At 37.6% G+C, this 18518-nt stretch overlaps 1 protein-coding gene across 3 annotated transcripts; it reads left to right on the top strand.

The window, feature by feature from the left end:
* Positions 1-6176: 6176 nt before the first annotated feature.
* LOC104218512 (8-hydroxygeraniol dehydrogenase-like) lies at positions 6177-16809 on the top strand. 3 transcript variants are annotated; one of them, XM_009769030.2, is made up of 5 exons: positions 6177-6360; positions 6449-6562; positions 7472-7982; positions 8099-8252; positions 16357-16809. In XM_009769030.2, the coding sequence occupies exons 1-5, from the start codon at positions 6263-6265 to the stop codon at positions 16557-16559; spliced, it is 1080 nt and encodes a 359-aa protein (XP_009767332.1). In that variant the 5' UTR covers positions 6177-6262; the 3' UTR covers positions 16560-16809. The 3 variants fall into 3 exon arrangements, with proteins under 3 accessions (XP_009767332.1, XP_070001784.1, XP_009767330.1); XM_070145683.1 differs by lacking the exon at positions 16357-16809 and adding an exon at positions 14649-14751; XM_009769028.2 differs by lacking the exon at positions 16357-16809 and adding an exon at positions 13689-14081 and having other exon boundaries at positions 6178-6360.
* Positions 16810-18518: the final 1709 nt, after the last annotated feature.

Below are 18518 nucleotides of genomic sequence, written 5' to 3'. Positions count from 1 at the left end.
GATTGTACTTCCGCACTTTATTGATATTATCTGCTACTTAGTATTGCTAAATCATGTTTTGGACAACTTTTATGTTGTTTAACTGTTTAAAAAGTGAATTGGGTTTAATTGGCTAGCCTTGTCTTCACGAGAGGCGCTATCATGACCGGGTCCGGATTTAGGGTCGTGACACAAACTCGCTCATCTTTCAAAATCAAGAACTTTGTTTCCACCTCCAAACCTCTCCAACTATTGCATATGGATTTATTTTGCCCAACTAGAATTGCTAGCATAGGTGGTAGGAAATATGCTTTTGTCATTGTGGATGATTTCTCTAGATTTACTTGGGGTTATGTTTTTAAGTCATAAAGATGATGCTCTAAAGAATTTAGAAGTTTTCTGTAAGAAGGTTCAACGAGAAAAGGGATACTGCATCTCTTATATCAAAAGTGATTATGGAGGATAATTTGAAAGCATAGCCTTTGAAAACTTTGCAATGATCAAGGAATCTCTCACAACTTCTCTTCACCGAGATATCCGCAATAAAATGGAGTGGTAGAATGTAAAAATAGAACTTTACAGGATATGGCAAGAGCTACGATTGTGGAAAACTCTCTACCTCACCATTTCTGGGTAGAAGTGGTAAGCATATCATACCATATCATCAATAGGTGTCTGATTCGACCAATTCTCAAAAAGACCCCGTATGAACTGTGGAATGGTAAGAAATCCAATATTAGCTATTTTCACCCGTCTGGGTGCAAATGCTTTATTCACTACAATAGAAAGGACAATTTGGGTAAGTTCGATCCTAAAAGTGATGAAGGTATATTTCTTGACTACTCTCCTTCAATTAGAGCATATAGAGTTTATAATAAAAGAATTTTATGCATTGAAAAATCAATTCATGTTGTTTTTGTTGGTACTAACCCTCGCCCAAGGAATGAAAAACTTCCTGAAGATGAGAAAGTTCCTTTTGTCCCTAAATCTTTCGTTGTAGGAAAAGATCATCAAAGTGAGTTAGTTGATCAGCAAACTCAACCATCTTAAGAGTCTGCAGAAATTCACGAACCATAAGCAGATGAGTCGACTAATGTAGAAAGAGAACCTTCCTCAAACACTCTAAATGAATAGAAAAGCGAACCTAGCTACCCTCACAAATTCATTATAGGAGATCCACATGAAGGAATCACTATAAGAAGATCTCAGAAGAACAAATCTCACGTGGCTCTTATTTCTCAACTTGAGCCAAAGAAAGTGGATGAAGCTCTAAAAGACACTTACTGGATAAGTGCTATGAAAAAGGAACTTGATCAATTTTGCAAGAAATAAAGTATGGGAATTGGTTCCAAGACTAGCAAACTCCTCCATCATTGGAACTAAATGGGTATTTAGAAACAAATTGAATGAATCTGGTCAAGTGGTTCGAAATAAAGCAAGATTGGTTCCTATAGCAAGACTCGAATCCATACGAATATTACTTGCTTTTGTTACTCACAAAGGATTCAAGCTATTTCAAATGGATGTTGAAAGTGCGTTCCTAAATGGCTATATCTCCGAAGAAGTATATGTGAAGCAACCACCGGGATTTGCAAACTTCATCTTTCATGATCATGTATACAAGCTAACTAAAGCTTTGTATGATCTCAAACAAGCTCCGCGTGCCTGGTATGAAAGGTTAAGTTCTTTTCTTAATTAAGGGTTCAAAAGAGGTAATATCGATACAACACTATTTATTAAGCATTCTAGTTCAGGTAATCTTATTACTCAAATTAATTTTGATGACATTATTTTTGGTAGTCCTAAATCTATTCTATGTAAAGAATTTGCTCTTTCTATAAAAGGAGAATTCGAGATGAGCATGATAGGAGAACTGACATTCTTTCTCAGACTTCAAATCAAATAGTCTCCTAAAGGAATTTTCATTAGCTAAACCAAGTACACTAAGGAGCTTATCAAAAAGTTTGGCATGGAAAATGCTAAGTCAATCGACACTCCAATAAGTCCAACAACAATACTCGATGAAGACAGCAATGGAAAAAAGGTTGATGAAACCATGTATAGAGGGATAATTGGATCCTTATTGTATCTCACTGCTAGTCGACCAGATATTATGTTTAGTGTATGCAAGTGTGTAAGATTTCAGTTGGCTTCCAAGGAATCCCATCTCACTGCTGTCAAACGAATTATTAGATATCTAATTGGTACTTCTGAGCTAGGATTATGGTATGATTGTTCTAACAATTTTGCTTTAAGAGGCTTTTCAGATGCAGATTTTGCAAGTGACAAGACTGATAGAAAAAGCACAAGTGGCACGTGTCAACTCTTGGGAAATGCATTAGTATATTGGCATAGCAAGAAACAAAATTGTGTTGCCCTATCAACGACTGAAGCAGAATATTTAGCCATTGGCAGCTGTTGTACACAAGTTCTATGGATTATGCATCAACTTCTTGACTATAATTTATCTCTTACCTCTACTCCTATATTTTGTGATAATACTAGTGTTATTTATTTATCAAAAAAAATTGTGCATTACTCTAGAGCAAAGCATATAGAAATTAAGCATCATTTTATCCGTGATCATGTCCCTATAAGTGATATTGTTTTAGAATTTATTAGTACTGATTCTCAACTTGCTGATATTCTTACAAAACCACTTTTGGAAGAAAGATTTTGTTTCCTCCGAAAAAAGATTGGAATTGTGCCAAATTTGTAAAACAAATCTTTTATCGTATTCTAAGATATTTATTTCCTTAAGTATATATGGTTTAATTAATTTTTCTTATAAGTGTAATAATTACTTCTTCATCAGAACCGTCGATCAATCACTTCAGAAGCATGACTTTCTTCTGAACCTGCCTTTTCCTTTGATCAAGACCGATAAAAACTCTTCCATCCCTGTTACCCTCTCTATTCTCATCAAAGCCAACCTTTTTACCATGGCCAAAATAAATCCCTCTTCTTCCACTGCAACCAAACACAACCGAAGATTTCAAAAACCCCTCAATCTTGAAGAACCTGTAGACTTAGAGTCCTCCATTGACTCAGATTTCTTTAAAACGGATAATGAGAGTAATGAGTCTTCCGAAAATTCTCCCATTAGCCAAAAAAGGGCAGGCAAAAGATCTATGGAGCAAACCCCCAAAAAGGCTGCATGCAAGAAAGGAAAAGTGGAGAACACTGAATTTGGTCTTGAAGACAAATTGATCTTTTACGGCCCAAGTGAAAAAGCAAGGTTTGAGTCCTACAAGTCAAAATCTATGGCTTATAGACGCTCTGTAAGTCTCTCTCTCATTCAAAATCTACACTGTAAACTGCTATATTTGATTTTCAGAATCTTACTTCTTTGTTTGATACTATTGGAAACTTTGTTTATGAGGAATCAGTAAGGATGTTTTATGCAAACCTATTTGTGAATGACAAAGATGACTTGGAATCTATGGTGTTAGGCACTAGAATTGTTTTGGACTCTTATCAATTTGAAAAGATTTTCTCTGCTAAGTTTAGTGGGTTTGATATTTTTGTGCAAAATTCGTGGCCAACAGATTTTGAAGTTTCCTTTGAAGAAGCAAATATCTTTTTATCTGATAATCCTTCTAATATCGGTCCCAAGAACCTTAAGTTTGAACATCGTGTCTTGGCCCACATGATTGGTACTACTCTTTTTCCCAGAACTGGGTCCCTTAGCTCTGTGTCCACTAGAGATGTTTTTGTTTTTCATTGTCTTGTTAACAATAAAAGACTAGATTGGTTCGTGTGGATTCGCCAATACATGCTTGAAAGTATCAGGGACATATCTTCTTCTTCTGCCTGTTTACCATATGGTCTTCTCATCTCACACATTCTCGAAGTCATGAAGGTAGATTTGGCACCCTTTACACCCAAAGCACATAACCAACACTTGTGATAAGAAAACTTTTTCAATGATGGGGTACATTTTGGTTGATGATGGATGGGTTAAGCGCGCCAAATTTGAAAGCATTCCAGTGCCAGTAGAAGTTCAAGTTGCACAGCCAGCATCTCAGTTGACTACCTCTCAAAATCTTCAGCAATTTTCGCACTATCTAAATGAAGTAAAGCTGCTACTGGTTGAGATGAAGGAATAGGTAGACAAAATCAGGGAAGTTACTAAGGAGACAGGTACATATGTGGCTAAGATCAGAATGGATTTTGGAGCTACGAGGAGGCAAGGAACCTGGGGATTCAATTCCATGAGTGAAAAGATGAACAAGCTTATCAAAGATGTCGAAAACTCCTATGACTCCTACTGCACCAAAGTGATAAAAACTCTCAAGTATTTCCTAGGAAGAAGTTAATGCGCATCTGTGTGATGGTGTTACAAACAATATTTTTTGCTTTTGCTTGCTTGCTAGTGATTTTAAACAAACTTTCTTTTGTTTTTGTCTGTACAAATTATGCCTCTGCTGAAGGTATTACTTTTACTGCACTACCTCACTAGTTATTATGTACATTACTTCCTATATCACTTGTGTTGTATACTTTCCTTTCCTTTTTGATTGATGTCAAAGGGGGAGAACAGTAGAGAAGTAAAACAACTACTCAGGAGGAGACAACACTCATAAAAGGGGAGATGGCATCAACTCAGGGGGAGCAATTTAGGAAGTGAAATAAAAAGGGAAGTCTCATAATTAATGTTTACCCTCTCTTAATTGTCATCATCAAAAAGGGGGAGATTGTTAAGTTAAATTCCAAAGTTTTAATGATGACAATGTTCACTCACCTTGTTTTGCAGGAATCATTAAAAGGAAAGAAAACAAATGAAAAACTGTTCAAAGATGTGATTGTTGAATTAATGGACAAGAAGAAGGAATAAAAAATTAGCATATCCATTCAGCCTCAATCAAAGGAAATCAGATTACAAATCAAGGAGCTATCGCAAGCAAATATTCAGATTCTTAATTAAGCTCAATCAAAGGCTTGATTGTCTCGTAAATGGGAACCTGTGACAAGGAAAGTCACGATCGAATCTGGCCCTTCCCAAGAGCAGGATTCGAAGAGACACCCATTGGGTCAAATCCTTTTAAAGATCTCGTGCCTCTATTTTCAGTCAAGGCTCAATGAATCCTTTCTCTCCTATAAGAAAGCTAAGATCAAATGGAAAATTTTGCACAACTACACACATTGTTTTCTAAGTCTCTCTACTTCTTAGTTTAAACACTATAATCCTTTGTTTACCGGTGTCTCAAAATATAGAAAGAATTAGAACACAAAAGAGAGTTGTGTCATTATTCAAGATTCATTGCTGTAATACTTCGTTGGTGGTGAACGAGTCAAAACCATTTGTACCGTAATTCTTTCAAGATCTAAGGGAAACCTTTGTGACCCAAGGGAAACTGGATGTAAGTATCACACTAGTACCGAACCAGTATAATCGATGTGTGTCATTTTCTTTCCATTTCCTGTTATCTTTCATTCTGCTCTTAATCTAGTCAACTAAAATCATAGTTAGTCGATTAATTTTTAGTAGATCACAATTCACCCCATGTACTTTCAGAATATAATGTGCCAAAAATGGGAAGTGAAGTTAACAGTTTTCTAAGCAATTTGCCAAAAATGGGAAGTGAAGTTAACAGTTAATCTAAGCAGCTGTTCGTGGGATACCTGACAAAATAGAGTGATCAGTCCAAAGAGTTGAGACTTTCCATCAAAAGAATCATGCAAATAAAATAGTAATTGGTTTCATATCGCACAACTTTGACTTCCAAGAGTTGTGTAGAATTTATAATTGACAACCCAAATTAACCTCTATATATCGAGGAATCACCTCATATTTTTTTCCTTTTTGATATTGGAATCCTATAAAAAAAAGATTTTATGACCACTTATATTACAATTCAAGTTTATGGCACGTATTGTCAATTTGATCCAACAGATCTCACGGACTTGTCCCTCGTGCTTCGCCAGCGTCAAGCCTAAACACATGTATCATGAGAACTTGTGGACTCCATGCATATGTATATATATATATACACGTAGCATTTGCCCGGAGTATATATTACGCCACACAGATTGAAGAAAGATTGTCACTTAGTAGGTGATATCAAATAAAAAATTCAGAGAAAACAGATTGTACAGAGAAGCCATGACGAAAGCCATTGCTTCAACCTCATCGACTACGTCATAAGGCATGAACTCAAAGGCCTATATATACATAATATCGAAAGCCAACCACTTCACTATCTATCTATTTAATTTCCTACTGCAATTAATTACTACTCAATTTGTTGTGATATCTCTAAAAAAACCAAAAGTTAAGAAAATGGCAAAATTATATGAGAATGAACACCCAGTAAAGGCCTTTGGATGGGCAGCTAGAGATACTTCTGGTGTTCTTTCTCCTTTTAACTTTTCAAGAAGGTATTATTTGATTCCATTTCCAAAATTTTGGTTTTCTTTTTAAAAAAATTGTTCTTGATTCTCTGTTTGGGTTTTGGAATGGGTGCAGAGCCACGGGTGAAAAGGATGTGCAGTTTAAAGTTATGTATTGTGGAATTTGTCATTCTGATCTTCATCAGCTCAAGAATGAATGGAGCACTAGCATATATCCAATGGTACCTGGGTTAGTTTCCATTTTCTTACTTTTCATTTATTTATTTGAATATGAATTTAAGTGGTACATGCTGACGTATAAAGTTGTGTAATCTAACTTGTGGTAACATGTGAATTACTAACTTTTTTTTACCAGGTTTCTAATATTTACCGTATACATTTAGCTAAAAGGATTTTAGTGACGACCCTCTGCGGCGACGTCGGTTAGTCGCCACCAAACGTGTATATCGCAGGTTGCATCCTGTCCTAAATTTATTTGTGGCACATCATTTACCTTTTGAGGCAAACTAAGCCGCCACAAAATCTAATTTTCTTATTATTAGCTTTTGGCGGCGACTAAGCTCGCCACAAAAGGTAATCAAGTGCGTCACAATATAGATTTAAGATAGGTGCCATATCGGGCGACATAGACTTTTCTTCACTAAAAAGCTTCCGCCGTCGATTAATTGAAATTAAACTCTTGCAAATATGTACTTTTCCTTTTGTCATATGTTTTTATGATTGATATATGAAAGGTTCTACATAAAATTAACCAAATTTAGGATTTACGAGAAATTAAAGTTTCTGTCTTGGCAAATGGTTCCATGTTAAGAGTTCTTTAATGGAATGAGAAAGATTGGGTTATAATTAAATATGCAGATATCTTTTTCAAGAGATGAAATTGCAAGATAATATATTTTATAGCAAGAAACGTAACAGGGCATTCTAATACTTTTACCAACAAATTGACACGCTAGGATGGTAGAAACCAAAAACTGGTACTATCTCATTTTTCTTTGTGTTGGTCTTTTCTAGCTAATAGCGATGGGGAGCCATTCATTTATACCTTATTCTAGCAACTGTAAATTGAAACTTAATCACATGTTATGTTTTGGATGCTAATACATCGATTTTTGTCATTAATTGTCACTTGTTACAGGCATGAGGTTGCTGGTGTGGTAACTGATGTTGGTAGCAAGGTTGAGAAATTTAAGGTTGGTGACAAAGTAGGAGTTGGATGTTTGGTAGGATCATGTCGCAAATGTGAAAACTGTGACAATAATCTCGAGAATTATTGTCCCGGTCAGATAATGACATACAACGGTATTTACATCGATGGAACCACCACGTATGGAGGATACTCCAATATTATGGTAACGGACGAGCACTACGTGGTTCACTGGCCTGAGAACTTGCCAATGGAAGCGGCTCCATTGTTATGTGCTGGAATTACAACATATAGTCCTTTGAAATATTTTGGACTCGATAAACCTGGAATGCACATTGGTGTTGTTGGTCTTGGTGGTCTTGGTCATATGGCTGTGAAATTTGCTAAGGCATTCGGAACAAAAGTGACTGTTATTAGTACATCTGCTAGTAAGAAACAAGAAGCAATTGGGCGTTTGGGTGCGGACTCATTTTTGGTTAGTCGTGACCCTGACCAAATGCAGGTGAATATTATGACTTTTGACTTTATACCTCGACCAATCAATCAACTATGCTTCAATTTTAAACGGGAGTTTGACATAAGAATACTAATTTTCATATATACATGTAATATGAGCAGGCTGCAGCAGGCTCGCTTGATGGCATCATTGACACTGTCTCTGCAATTCACCCTCTTCTTCCATTGATTAATTTGTTGAAAACTCATGGGAAGCTTGTAATGGTTGGCGCACCAGAAAAACCATTAGAGTTGCCCGTATTTCCCTTGCTTTTAGGTATGTTTCTTGAATCAACTGTTTCTATATATCCATGCATTCTTTTTAGAACCAACAAAATTTGATATTGATACAAAAGTGTTGGGAATAAACCCCTTACCAAAATAATATTCACGGTAATAAAGCGGAATAATAATGTAGCACCGAGATACGGTAATTAACAAGAATAAAAGAGTAACAATGACACCAAAATTTTTACGTGGAAAACCCTTCTGAATAAGGGGAAAAAAAACCACGACCCCGAGAGGAGCAACTGATATCACTATAGTAAGGAATTTTACACTTTGTAGGTCGGAGGTAAATACTCCAAAGACCACTACAACACTCAAAAGAAATAACCCTCTTTTGATATTCCCACCTCACTACAATATCGCTCACTCTCTATTTTCCTCACAGACTATTTTCTTATACCTTGTCTGTGAAACCTCACTCTTTCTTTCTCTCTTTGTTGGTATGTAGAAATGAGAGTTGAAGCTCTCCTTTTATAGCCAAAGCTTCACCCTCTAAAGCCTACAATATTTGACAATTTACACACATTTTTCACAATTCAACAAAGTTGGCTACCAACCAAACCAAGTCAACAAGGTTGGCTACCAACCAAACCAAGTCAACAAGGTTGGCTACCAAACCAAAGAAAACTCTTATTAGGCACATGCCTAATACTTCTTCAATGAGATGGACATCATCAATCTCCCCCTCCAGTCTCATTCATCCAGAGGAGGTAGCACTGTCTTCTAGTTTGAATGCATGCCGACAAGTTCTTTGCATAGCTCGAACTTGTTCCTTGGTACCACCTTGGTCAGCATATCTGCGGGATTCTCATTTGTAGAAATCTTCAAGACTTTTAGAGATTCATCATCTACCATTTCTCGAATCCAATGATATCTCACATCAATGTGTTTGGTCCTTGCATGGTACATAGAGTTCTTGCTAAGGTCTATTGCACTTTGACTGTCACAATAGACGACATACTCCTTCTGATGCAATCCAAGCTCTTGAAGGAATCGCTTGAGCCATATCATCTCCTTGCCAGTTTCTGTAGCAGCAATGTACTCTGCTTCAGTTGTTGAAAGTGCAACGCACTTTTGCAACTTAGACTGCCATGATATAGCTCCCCCTGAAAATGTAAACAAATATCCAGTACTGGATTTTCTGTTGTCAATGTCACCTGCCATATCAGCATCTGTATAGCCCTTCAAGATTGGATCAGATCCTCCAAAGCACAAACAATCTCCCGTGGTACCTCTCAGGTACCTGAGTATCCACTTGACTGCTTCCCAATGTTCCTTTCCAGGATTTTCAAGAAACCTGCTGACAACACCAACTGCGTGAGCAATATCAGGTCTAGTACATACCATTGCATACATCAAGCTTCCGACTGCTGAAGAATAAGGAACTTTAGCCATGTTCCCTTTCTCTTCCACTGTTGTAGGACACATCTTTTTACTCAACTTTAGATGACCAGCAAGAGGTGTGCTGACTGGCTTAGCATTCTTCATGTTGAAGCGTTCTAGTACACGTTCAATGTACTTCTCCTGAGATAGCCACAACTTTCTACTTGTTCTCTCTCGAACTATCTTCATCCCTAGAATTTGTTGTGCTGGGCCCAAGTCCTTCATATCAAATGACTTGGACAGATCTCCTTTCAACTTTGCTATCAACCCCTTGTCTTTTCCTACAATTAGCATGTCATCCACATACAACAACAATATAATAAAGTTATTCTCAGAAAATCTTTTGAAGTATACACATGGATCAGAATAGGTCTTTAGGTATGTTTGACTTTTCATGAATGAATCAAACTTCATGTACCACTGCCTTGGTGCCTGCTTCAATCCATAAAGACTCTTATTCAATTTGCACACCATGTGTTTCTTTCCAGCTACTTCAAATCCTTCTGGTTGCTCCATATAAATCTCCTCTTCCAAATCTCCATGAAGAAATGCAGTTTTCACATCCAACTGCTCCACTTCAAGATCTAGGCTAGCTGCTAAGCTCAAAATTGTTCGAATAGAAGTCATTTTAACAACGGGGGAGAAAATTTCGTCAAAATCAATACCTTTCTTCTGTTCGAAGCCTTTAACCACCAATCGAGCTTTGTATCTGACCAGCTTGCCATCTCCATCTTTCTTGAGTTTAAAGACCCATTTGCATTTGAGTGGTCTTTTACCCTTTGGAAGTTCAACCAGCTTGTATGTGCCATTTTTCTGTAGAGATTCCATCTCTTCTTGCATAGCTTTCATCCACTGGTTCTTTTCTGGATGGGACAACACCTCCTTAAGACTTTCTGGCTCCCCCTCATCACTGATGAGGACATACTCTGTGGAAGGGTACCTGCGTGACTCTACCCTTGGCCTCTCTGATCTCCTCAGAGGTTGAGGTTGTTCTTCTCCCTGAGTGGGGTGCTCCACTTCCTCGACACCTTCATCAAGTTGCTCCCCCTGCTCAATAACCTCACCAGGTTGCTCCCCCTGCTCGGCAACCTCGTCGGTCGTACTTTCTGCACTTGTGGGATTGTTAGAAGTAGAAGGAATAGTAACAAAGTTAGGAATTATACCATTCTTCGCCTTTTCTGACATATCAGCAGCAGTTCCAACTTCACTTTCTCGGAAGACTACATCTCTGCTTCTGATGACCTTCTTCTTTACAGGATCCCACAGTCTGTACCCGAACTCTTCATCTCCATATCCGATAAATATGCAGGGAACAGATTTATCATCCAGCTTTGTTCTCTGCTCTTTTGGTACATGTGCAAAAGCTCTGCAACCGAACACCTTCAGATGCGAGTAGGACACCTCCTTGTTGGTCCAGACTCTCTCTGGGATTTCAAACGCCAACGGAACTGATGGACTCCTATTGATCAGGTAACAGGCTGTCTGAACTGCTTCACCCCAGAATGACTTAGGCAGTTTAGCCATTCTGAGCATGCTTCTCACCTTCTCCACAATGGTGCGGTTCATCCTCTCGGCTACGCCATTGTGCTGTGGGGTTCCAGGAACTGTCTTTTCATGTCTGATCCCATGACTTGAACAATACTCTTCAAATTCCCTTGAAGTGTACTCACCTCCATTGTCACTTCGGAGACGCTTTAGCTTTCGACCCGTCTCCCTTTCTACTAGAGCATGAAACTTCTGGAAAACTTGAAACACCTGATCTTTGGTTTTCAAAATATAAACCCATAATTTTCGTGAAGCATCATCAATAAAAGTAACAAAATATTTGTTACCGCCCATTGATTCAATTTCCATTGGGCCGCAAACATCAGAATATACTAAATCAAGTATATTCAATTTTCTTTCAGACGATGTCTGAAATGAGACTCTATGCTGCTTACCAAATAAACAGTAGTCACAAGGTTTTACCGTTGTACCTTTGGCATAAGAAATGAGTGATTTCTTGGCAAGAATCTGCAATCCCTTCTCGCTCATATGACCCATTCTTTTGTGCCACAAATCTACAGAAATCTCATCTTGTGCCGCGTTCAATTCACCTTGGCATATTTCTGCATTTGTCCTGTACAACGTGCCACGAGCAACTCCCTTTGCAATCACCAATGATCCCTTAGTGAGTCTCCACTTTTGATTTGCAAAATAGCTCTCGTATCCATCTCGGTCTAAAGCAATTCCCGAGATCAAGTTCATCCGTAAATCAGGTACATGCCGCACATCCTTTAGAACCAATGTGCATCCGACATTTGTCTTGATACAAATGTCACCAATCCCTGCAATCTTTGAGTAACTTGTGTTACCCATTTTCACTGTGCCGAAATCACCTGCTACATATCTGCAAAAAAGATCTCTTACCGGTGTGGCATGGTGAGATGCCGCTGTGTCAACCACCCATTCCGACTCTGAACCTGACAGGTGCATGCATTCCTCTTCCTCATTTATAAAGAGGACAACATTATCATTATTTTGCACCATGGCGGCTGTGTTGTCGTCATTCTTCTGGCCACTGGTTTCACCTTTGCCCTTCCTTGGATTTGGGCAATCTCTTTTGAAGTGACCTGGTTGATTACAGTTGTAGCAATTTCTGACTCTTGATTTGGATCGGTTCTTTGACTTCCCACGAGCTCCGGATCTACCATAGTTGTTCGAACTCCTTTGATAACTCCTGCCTCTACCTTCTGTGATGAGAGCCTGTCCTTGATTTTCAGGCTTCTTTCTCATCTTCTCATTGAGTAGAAGAGCCGATGTGACATCTTTCAACTCAATAGTAGTCTTACCATGCAGGATAGTTGTTGCCAAATTATCGTACGAAGATGGCAACGAGTTCAATAGCAAGATGGCTTTATCTTCTTCCTCGATTTTCACTCCGAGGTTGGCAAGCTGTGTGATTAGTCCGTTAAACACATTTAAATGTGACAAAAAATTCGTACCTTCACTCATGTGTAGGGCGTATAACTGCTTCTTCAGGTACAATTTATTTGTCAGCGTTTTGGACATGTATAGGCTTTCCAACCTTGTCCAAATTCCACGTGCAGTGTCTTCATCAATGATGTTATTTACCACATCATCTGATAAGTGCAACCTGATTGCACTAGCAGCTCTTTCATCCAAGTCAGCCCAATCCTCAGCTTTCATGGTATCAGGCTTTTTGGAATCAACATCTAGAACCTTGTGTAATCCTTGTTGGATGAGCAGATCTCTCATCCTTCTTTGCCATGTTGAGAAACCGTTATCTCCATTGAATTTTGCTACCTCGTACTTTACTCCGGACATTTTTATTTTTCACCAAGTATAGTACTACCGACAGTGAATAGTATTTCAGTGAACGAGCAGAACCTGTGCTCTGATACCAGTTGTTGGGAATAAACCCCTTACCAAAATAATATTCACGGTAATAAAGCGGAATAATAATGTAGCACCGAGATACGGTAATTAACAAGAATAAAAGAGTAACAATGACACCAAAATTTTTACGTGGAAAACCCTTCTGAATAAGGGAAAAAAAAACCACGACCCCGAGAGGAGCAACTGATATCACTATAGTAAGGAATTTTACACTTTGTAGGTCGGAGGTAAATACTCCAAAGACCACTACAACACTCAAAAGAAATAACCCTCTTTTGATATTCCCACCTCACTACAATATCGCTCACTCTCTATTTTCCTCACAGACTATTTTCTTATACCTTGTCTGTGAAACCTCACTCTTTCTTTCTCTCTTTGTTGGTATGTAGAAATGAGAGTTGAAGCTCTCCTTTTATAGCCAAAGCTTCACCCTCTAAAGCCTACAATATTTGACAATTTACACACATTTTTCACAATTCAACAAAGTTGGCTACCAACCAAACCAAGTCAACAAGGTTGGCTACCAACCAAACCAAGTCAACAAGGTTGGCTACCAAACCAAAGAAAACTCTTATTAGGCACATGCCTAATACTTCTTCAATGAGATGGACATCATCAAAAAGTTATATAATTTGATAAACAGGAAGGAAGCTAGTAGCAGGGAGTGCCATAGGAGGGATAAAGGAGACACAAGAGATGGTAGATTTCGCGGCAAAGCATAACATTACACCAGATGTTGAAGTCGTGCCAATGGACTATGTGAATACAGCTTTAGACCGTCTTTTGAAATCGGATGTTAAGTACCGTTTTGTACTTGACGTTGGCAATACATTAAACAAGAATTAGCAGTGGGACTTGGGCAAGAAAATTAGAATTGGATCTACCGTGTGTGCTTCTTAGCCTATTGAAAATCGGATTGCATTTTGCTCTAGGCTTATGATCTTGTTTTAGCTTGCTCCTATTGGTGTTTATTTTTTACTATGTTTTATGTATTAAAGGAAGGATTCAGAGAATAAATACATATTGTTTATTTCTAGTTTTGTCATGAAAAATTTGTCTCGGTCGATCTTGACATAGGTGCATTTGATCTTATGGAGATAAGGCTTTGTGATATTATTTAGAGATGGTCCTCCTAGTCAAAATGTATGGATAATCTGGTTAATATTCTTCCTTTCAAGATGTCTTTTTGGGGCCATTTGGGTAACCAAATTGTTTCGGAAAGGTTTCTTTACTTCTTTCCATGGTCTTAAGTAGGGGATCCTCTTTCCCCTTCTTTGTTCATCATTGGTGCTGAAGTATTCTCCAGATATTTGAATAAGTTGTTTGAGCATGATAATTTCACACCATTTAGCATGGATAACAAAGGACCCAACACCAACCACTTAGTTTATGCAGATGACACTGTCATCTTTTGTGGAGGAAACAATCATTTTATCGACCTTATTAAGAAATATATCAAGAGGTATGAAAGGGCTTCTGGGCAAAAAGTCAACAACGATAAGAGTTACTTCATTACTTCCCCTAATACCTCTGCCTTCAGGATCAATAGAATTAGACAAGCATCTGGATTTATGGATAAAAATTTTCCTTTCACATACCTTAGCTGCTCTATCTACTATGGGAGGAAGAACGCTAGTCTATTTGATGGCATGTTAGCTAAAATTGTCAAAGGCTCAACGGATGGCAAGGCAAGATTCTATCTCCAGGTGCGAAAATCACTCTTATCAAGTATGTTCTACAGTCTCTTCCCACATATATTCTTTCGGCTATGAACTCCCCCCCCCCCCCACCCCAAAAGCTATTGTTAACCTTATGGAAAAAAACTTTGCTAATTTTTTCTGGGAATCTACTGATGTACTTTCAAGGTTTTGCACATCTCAAGTACAAAGAAGAGAGAAAAACAAAAGCACCCCGCTAAACTTTTTCACAAAACCAGCGAAAGTGTTATTCAAACTCACGTTAGAAGAATGTAAGATGAAAATAACCTTACCCACTCGTTCTTCATTCCTGCAAGATTGCAAGAAAGGAAAAAGAATGAAATAAAAAATCAATCACGTTTTTTGAAGCTAATGCTCAAAGAAACTAATCACTCATGTTTATTTTCAGTATATTAAGCCCTTTAAATAGGCCTTACAATGAGCAAAATTGGTAAGGTTAAGAAAAACTAATCATAATTAAACTAGAATAAGAAAACCTATACTAGCTATTTAGGAAAAAGAATTCTAGTAGGAATGAGACATCAACTAACAATCCTAGTTTGACTAGAACTACGAGGGAGCAGATCTACCTTATCAGGTAGGGCACGCCACCCACTCGCTTCACTGAATTTATGAAAAACCCGATATATAAATCTAGTGGCACCTAAACCAGACAAAGTATATGCGGGTGCCTGTGGTTTAGTGTCTCTTCTAAAGGTTATAGTTGGCCTCATGCATGCGAGTTCGATTCCCTGTAAGAGCATTATCTTTGCTCTACTTTTTTTTTCGGGTTTTGTCAGTTGGGCCCTAGGGCCTCACCCCTTTTCCTTTTTTGGGCTTCGTTTTCCCTTCTTTATTTCTTCCTTTTATTTGCTAATTTCTCCCTTCTTCTTTGTTTTTTAAACTTTTGTATATCAATTCTCATTTTGTTTCTACTTTCTATCATTTTACCATCCTCATGAGTAACTTTTTTCGATAGGTAATTTGAATTGATCTAGTTATCATATAATATAATATGATGACTCTCTTTTTCATGACACAATATTAATTTATATGATGAAGTGTGTTTTCTATTGGCTTTTGAAAAAAGAAATAACTTGATTAATAGTTATTTTGAGTTGATTACCATGGGTTGAAAGTTGAAGGTTTTGCTTTAAAAATAATTGTCATATAACTCGACAATTAACATGAAAAAATTAACCCAAAAATGATAAAGGTTAATTAATGTAATTTTTACCTCCTATACCAAATGTTAACACCTTATTTATTTTAAATAAATATCATTTTAAAATATTATATTCTATAGATATCTTTTAATGTTTATAGCAAAATATCTATTTTTGGTTACCTCCTCCCCTTAAGCCACTATATACGCTATTTTTTTTTCTCTCTCCTTTTTCAGATTTCTCTCTCACATAATTACCGTATTTGATGTAAATTTCTCACTCCACGTTCTCTCTCTCTAATTTGATACACTTCATCCCCTTCCCCCATTCCAGAAAACACAAAAAAGAGGGTAAAAGTCTTCTGTTAGCATTTGAGAAAATAATTGTTACTGCATTTGATTGATTTACTCAACTTTGGGCTTCTAATTCTGTAATCTATGATTTCCAGAAAATAAACTGCTATTGAAATTTCAAACGGAAGAGAAACACCGCCTGCGACAGCAACTCCAATGGAATCCTTGGTACGATTTTCGGGAGGTGATTACTTCAGCAGCACTTCATCTTTTCCGGCGAAGACTTTTGGGCTGCCGAGAAATCATCCGATATAGAAATTTTCTCCAGCGTAACAATGGCAACCGGAGGCAACGGTGACGGCGAGACGACATTAGGGTTGCTCTTGAACAAAGACGACAGAGTTTGGGGCTTAGCAGCTTGAATTTTCTGTTAATATATTTCATTGTATTTCAATGTATCTCGTTGTATTCTATGTATTTCATTGTATTCATTGTATTTCAATGTATCCCGCTGTATTCTATGTATTTCATTGTATTCACTCTCTCGCTATATTCCATGAATGTATTCATATGTTTTTTAATTAATTTAATTTATGTATTCAGATGTATTATACAATTTCTCTGAATATTGCTATATTTTTGGGGAGTTTTTGGGTTGAGAATTTTTTTATAACTGGAAATACAAAATTTGTGTGTTATAATTGAGTTTGTTGAATTATATTAGGAGTCTATTATGTTAATTGATTCACTTTTCGTTTAAAAACAATATAATCTCCTGTTTCGCGTCGTGAATACAGTCGAATACAATAATCTGTCCAGCTAAAATCCCATGTTTCACACTATGAATACAATCGAATACACTCGAATACAAAAATCTGTCTAGCTATAATCCCATGATTCACGCTTAGAAATGCTACTGTATTCATGAATACGGTAGCTTAAATACATCGAATACACTCTAAAAATTTGAAAACATAGCTATAGGAAGTAATATAGTAAATGGTAGCTACAACTAGCTAATTGTCACGACCCGGATTTTTCACCCTCGGGAGTCGTAATGGCGCCTACTACTGTGAGCTAAGCAAGCCAATTACCTGAACAATTTGCCTTTTTACCCATTTTATATCCATTAACAATTTCGAAGTAATAACATTTAAACAGCGGAATTTAACATAAGCGGAAGAAAAATAATAAGCTATCTGAACATGAATATCTAGTACAACTGTTTGAGTCTCGACTACCCAGAACTGCTGTCACAGTTTCACAGACGGTCTAAGAATGCTACAAATAAAGAGTCTGAAAGAATTAAATATAACATTGTCTCTAGAAATGCATGAAAGAAATAGGAATAGTAGATAGAAGGAGACGCCAAGGCCTGCGGAAGCCTGCAGGACTACCTCGGGTCGCCTGATGAGCAAGAATCAACAATCCCTCTGCGGTCCAAAGTCTACAACACTGGGGTCTGCACAAAAGAGTGCAGAGTGTATTATCAGCACAACCGACCCCATGTGCTGGTAAGTACCTAGCCTAACCTCGGCAAAGTAGTGACGAGGCTAGGACCAGACTACCAAATAACCCTGTGCAATTTAACTATATACAGCGGGAAAAGAAGTACGGAAAGAAACAGTCATATACAGTCAAGTATGGGAGGGGAAAAACATGCTTCGGGGAAACATCGAATAGTAACAGAAGTGCAACAAATAAGTATGAGGTTCACCACCGTTCAATTGAAAATAGGAAGGGGAAATCATGTTGCGGGGTACAACATGTATCAACAGGAAATCAACAATTTAGTGTAGAGAAACCGTAACATAATTATCAATAAAAATTAGGAAATTAAAGACAAGTGCACGACATCACCCTTCGTGCTTTTACTCTCTCTCACCAAAACAATACATGGCATCACCCTTCGTTCTTTAACACTCTCTCACCAAAATAATACATGGCATCACCCTTCGTGTTTTACGCTCTTCCTCACCCAAACAACAATCACAAGACAAATAGAGTAAGGGAATCTATAACCTCGAAATAAAATCTAGTAACAACAGAAAATCAGTAAATAAACGTAAAGGATAACATAACTCAATTATCAACAAGAATCAGGGAAAATCAAGGACCAGTGCACGGCATCACCCTTCGTGCTTTACACTCTTTCCTCTCTATGAAATCAATATAATAGGCACAAAATGGTACATTGTGCGGCACGGCATCACCCTTCGTGCTTTACACTTTTTCCTCACAAAACAAATAATACACGGATCACCTTTCGTGCTTTAACTCTCTTCCTCACCCAAACAACAATCACAAACAATAGGGC

The sequence above is a fragment of the Nicotiana sylvestris genome, chromosome 5, assembly GCF_000393655.2.
Source record: "Nicotiana sylvestris chromosome 5, ASM39365v2, whole genome shotgun sequence".
In the NCBI taxonomy this organism is placed as follows: Eukaryota; Viridiplantae; Streptophyta; class Magnoliopsida; order Solanales; family Solanaceae; genus Nicotiana; species Nicotiana sylvestris.
This window is presented reverse-complemented; position numbering and strand designations above follow the sequence as displayed.

What these genes read in the sequence shown, in the direction of transcription:
- LOC104218512 (XM_009769030.2), top strand. Translation starts at nt 6,263, where the DNA reads ATGGCAAAATTATATGAGAATGAACACCCAGTAAAGGCCTTTGGATGG. An exon ending in CCTTTTAACTTTTCAAGAAG is followed by an intron (nt 6,361 to 6,448) that starts GTATTATTTGAT and finishes GAATGGGTGCAG; the next exon opens with AGCCACGGGTGAAAAGGATG. An exon ending in CGTATTTCCCTTGCTTTTAG is followed by an intron (nt 8,253 to 16,356) that starts GTATGTTTCTTG and finishes TATGATTTCCAG; the next exon opens with AAAATAAACTGCTATTGAAA.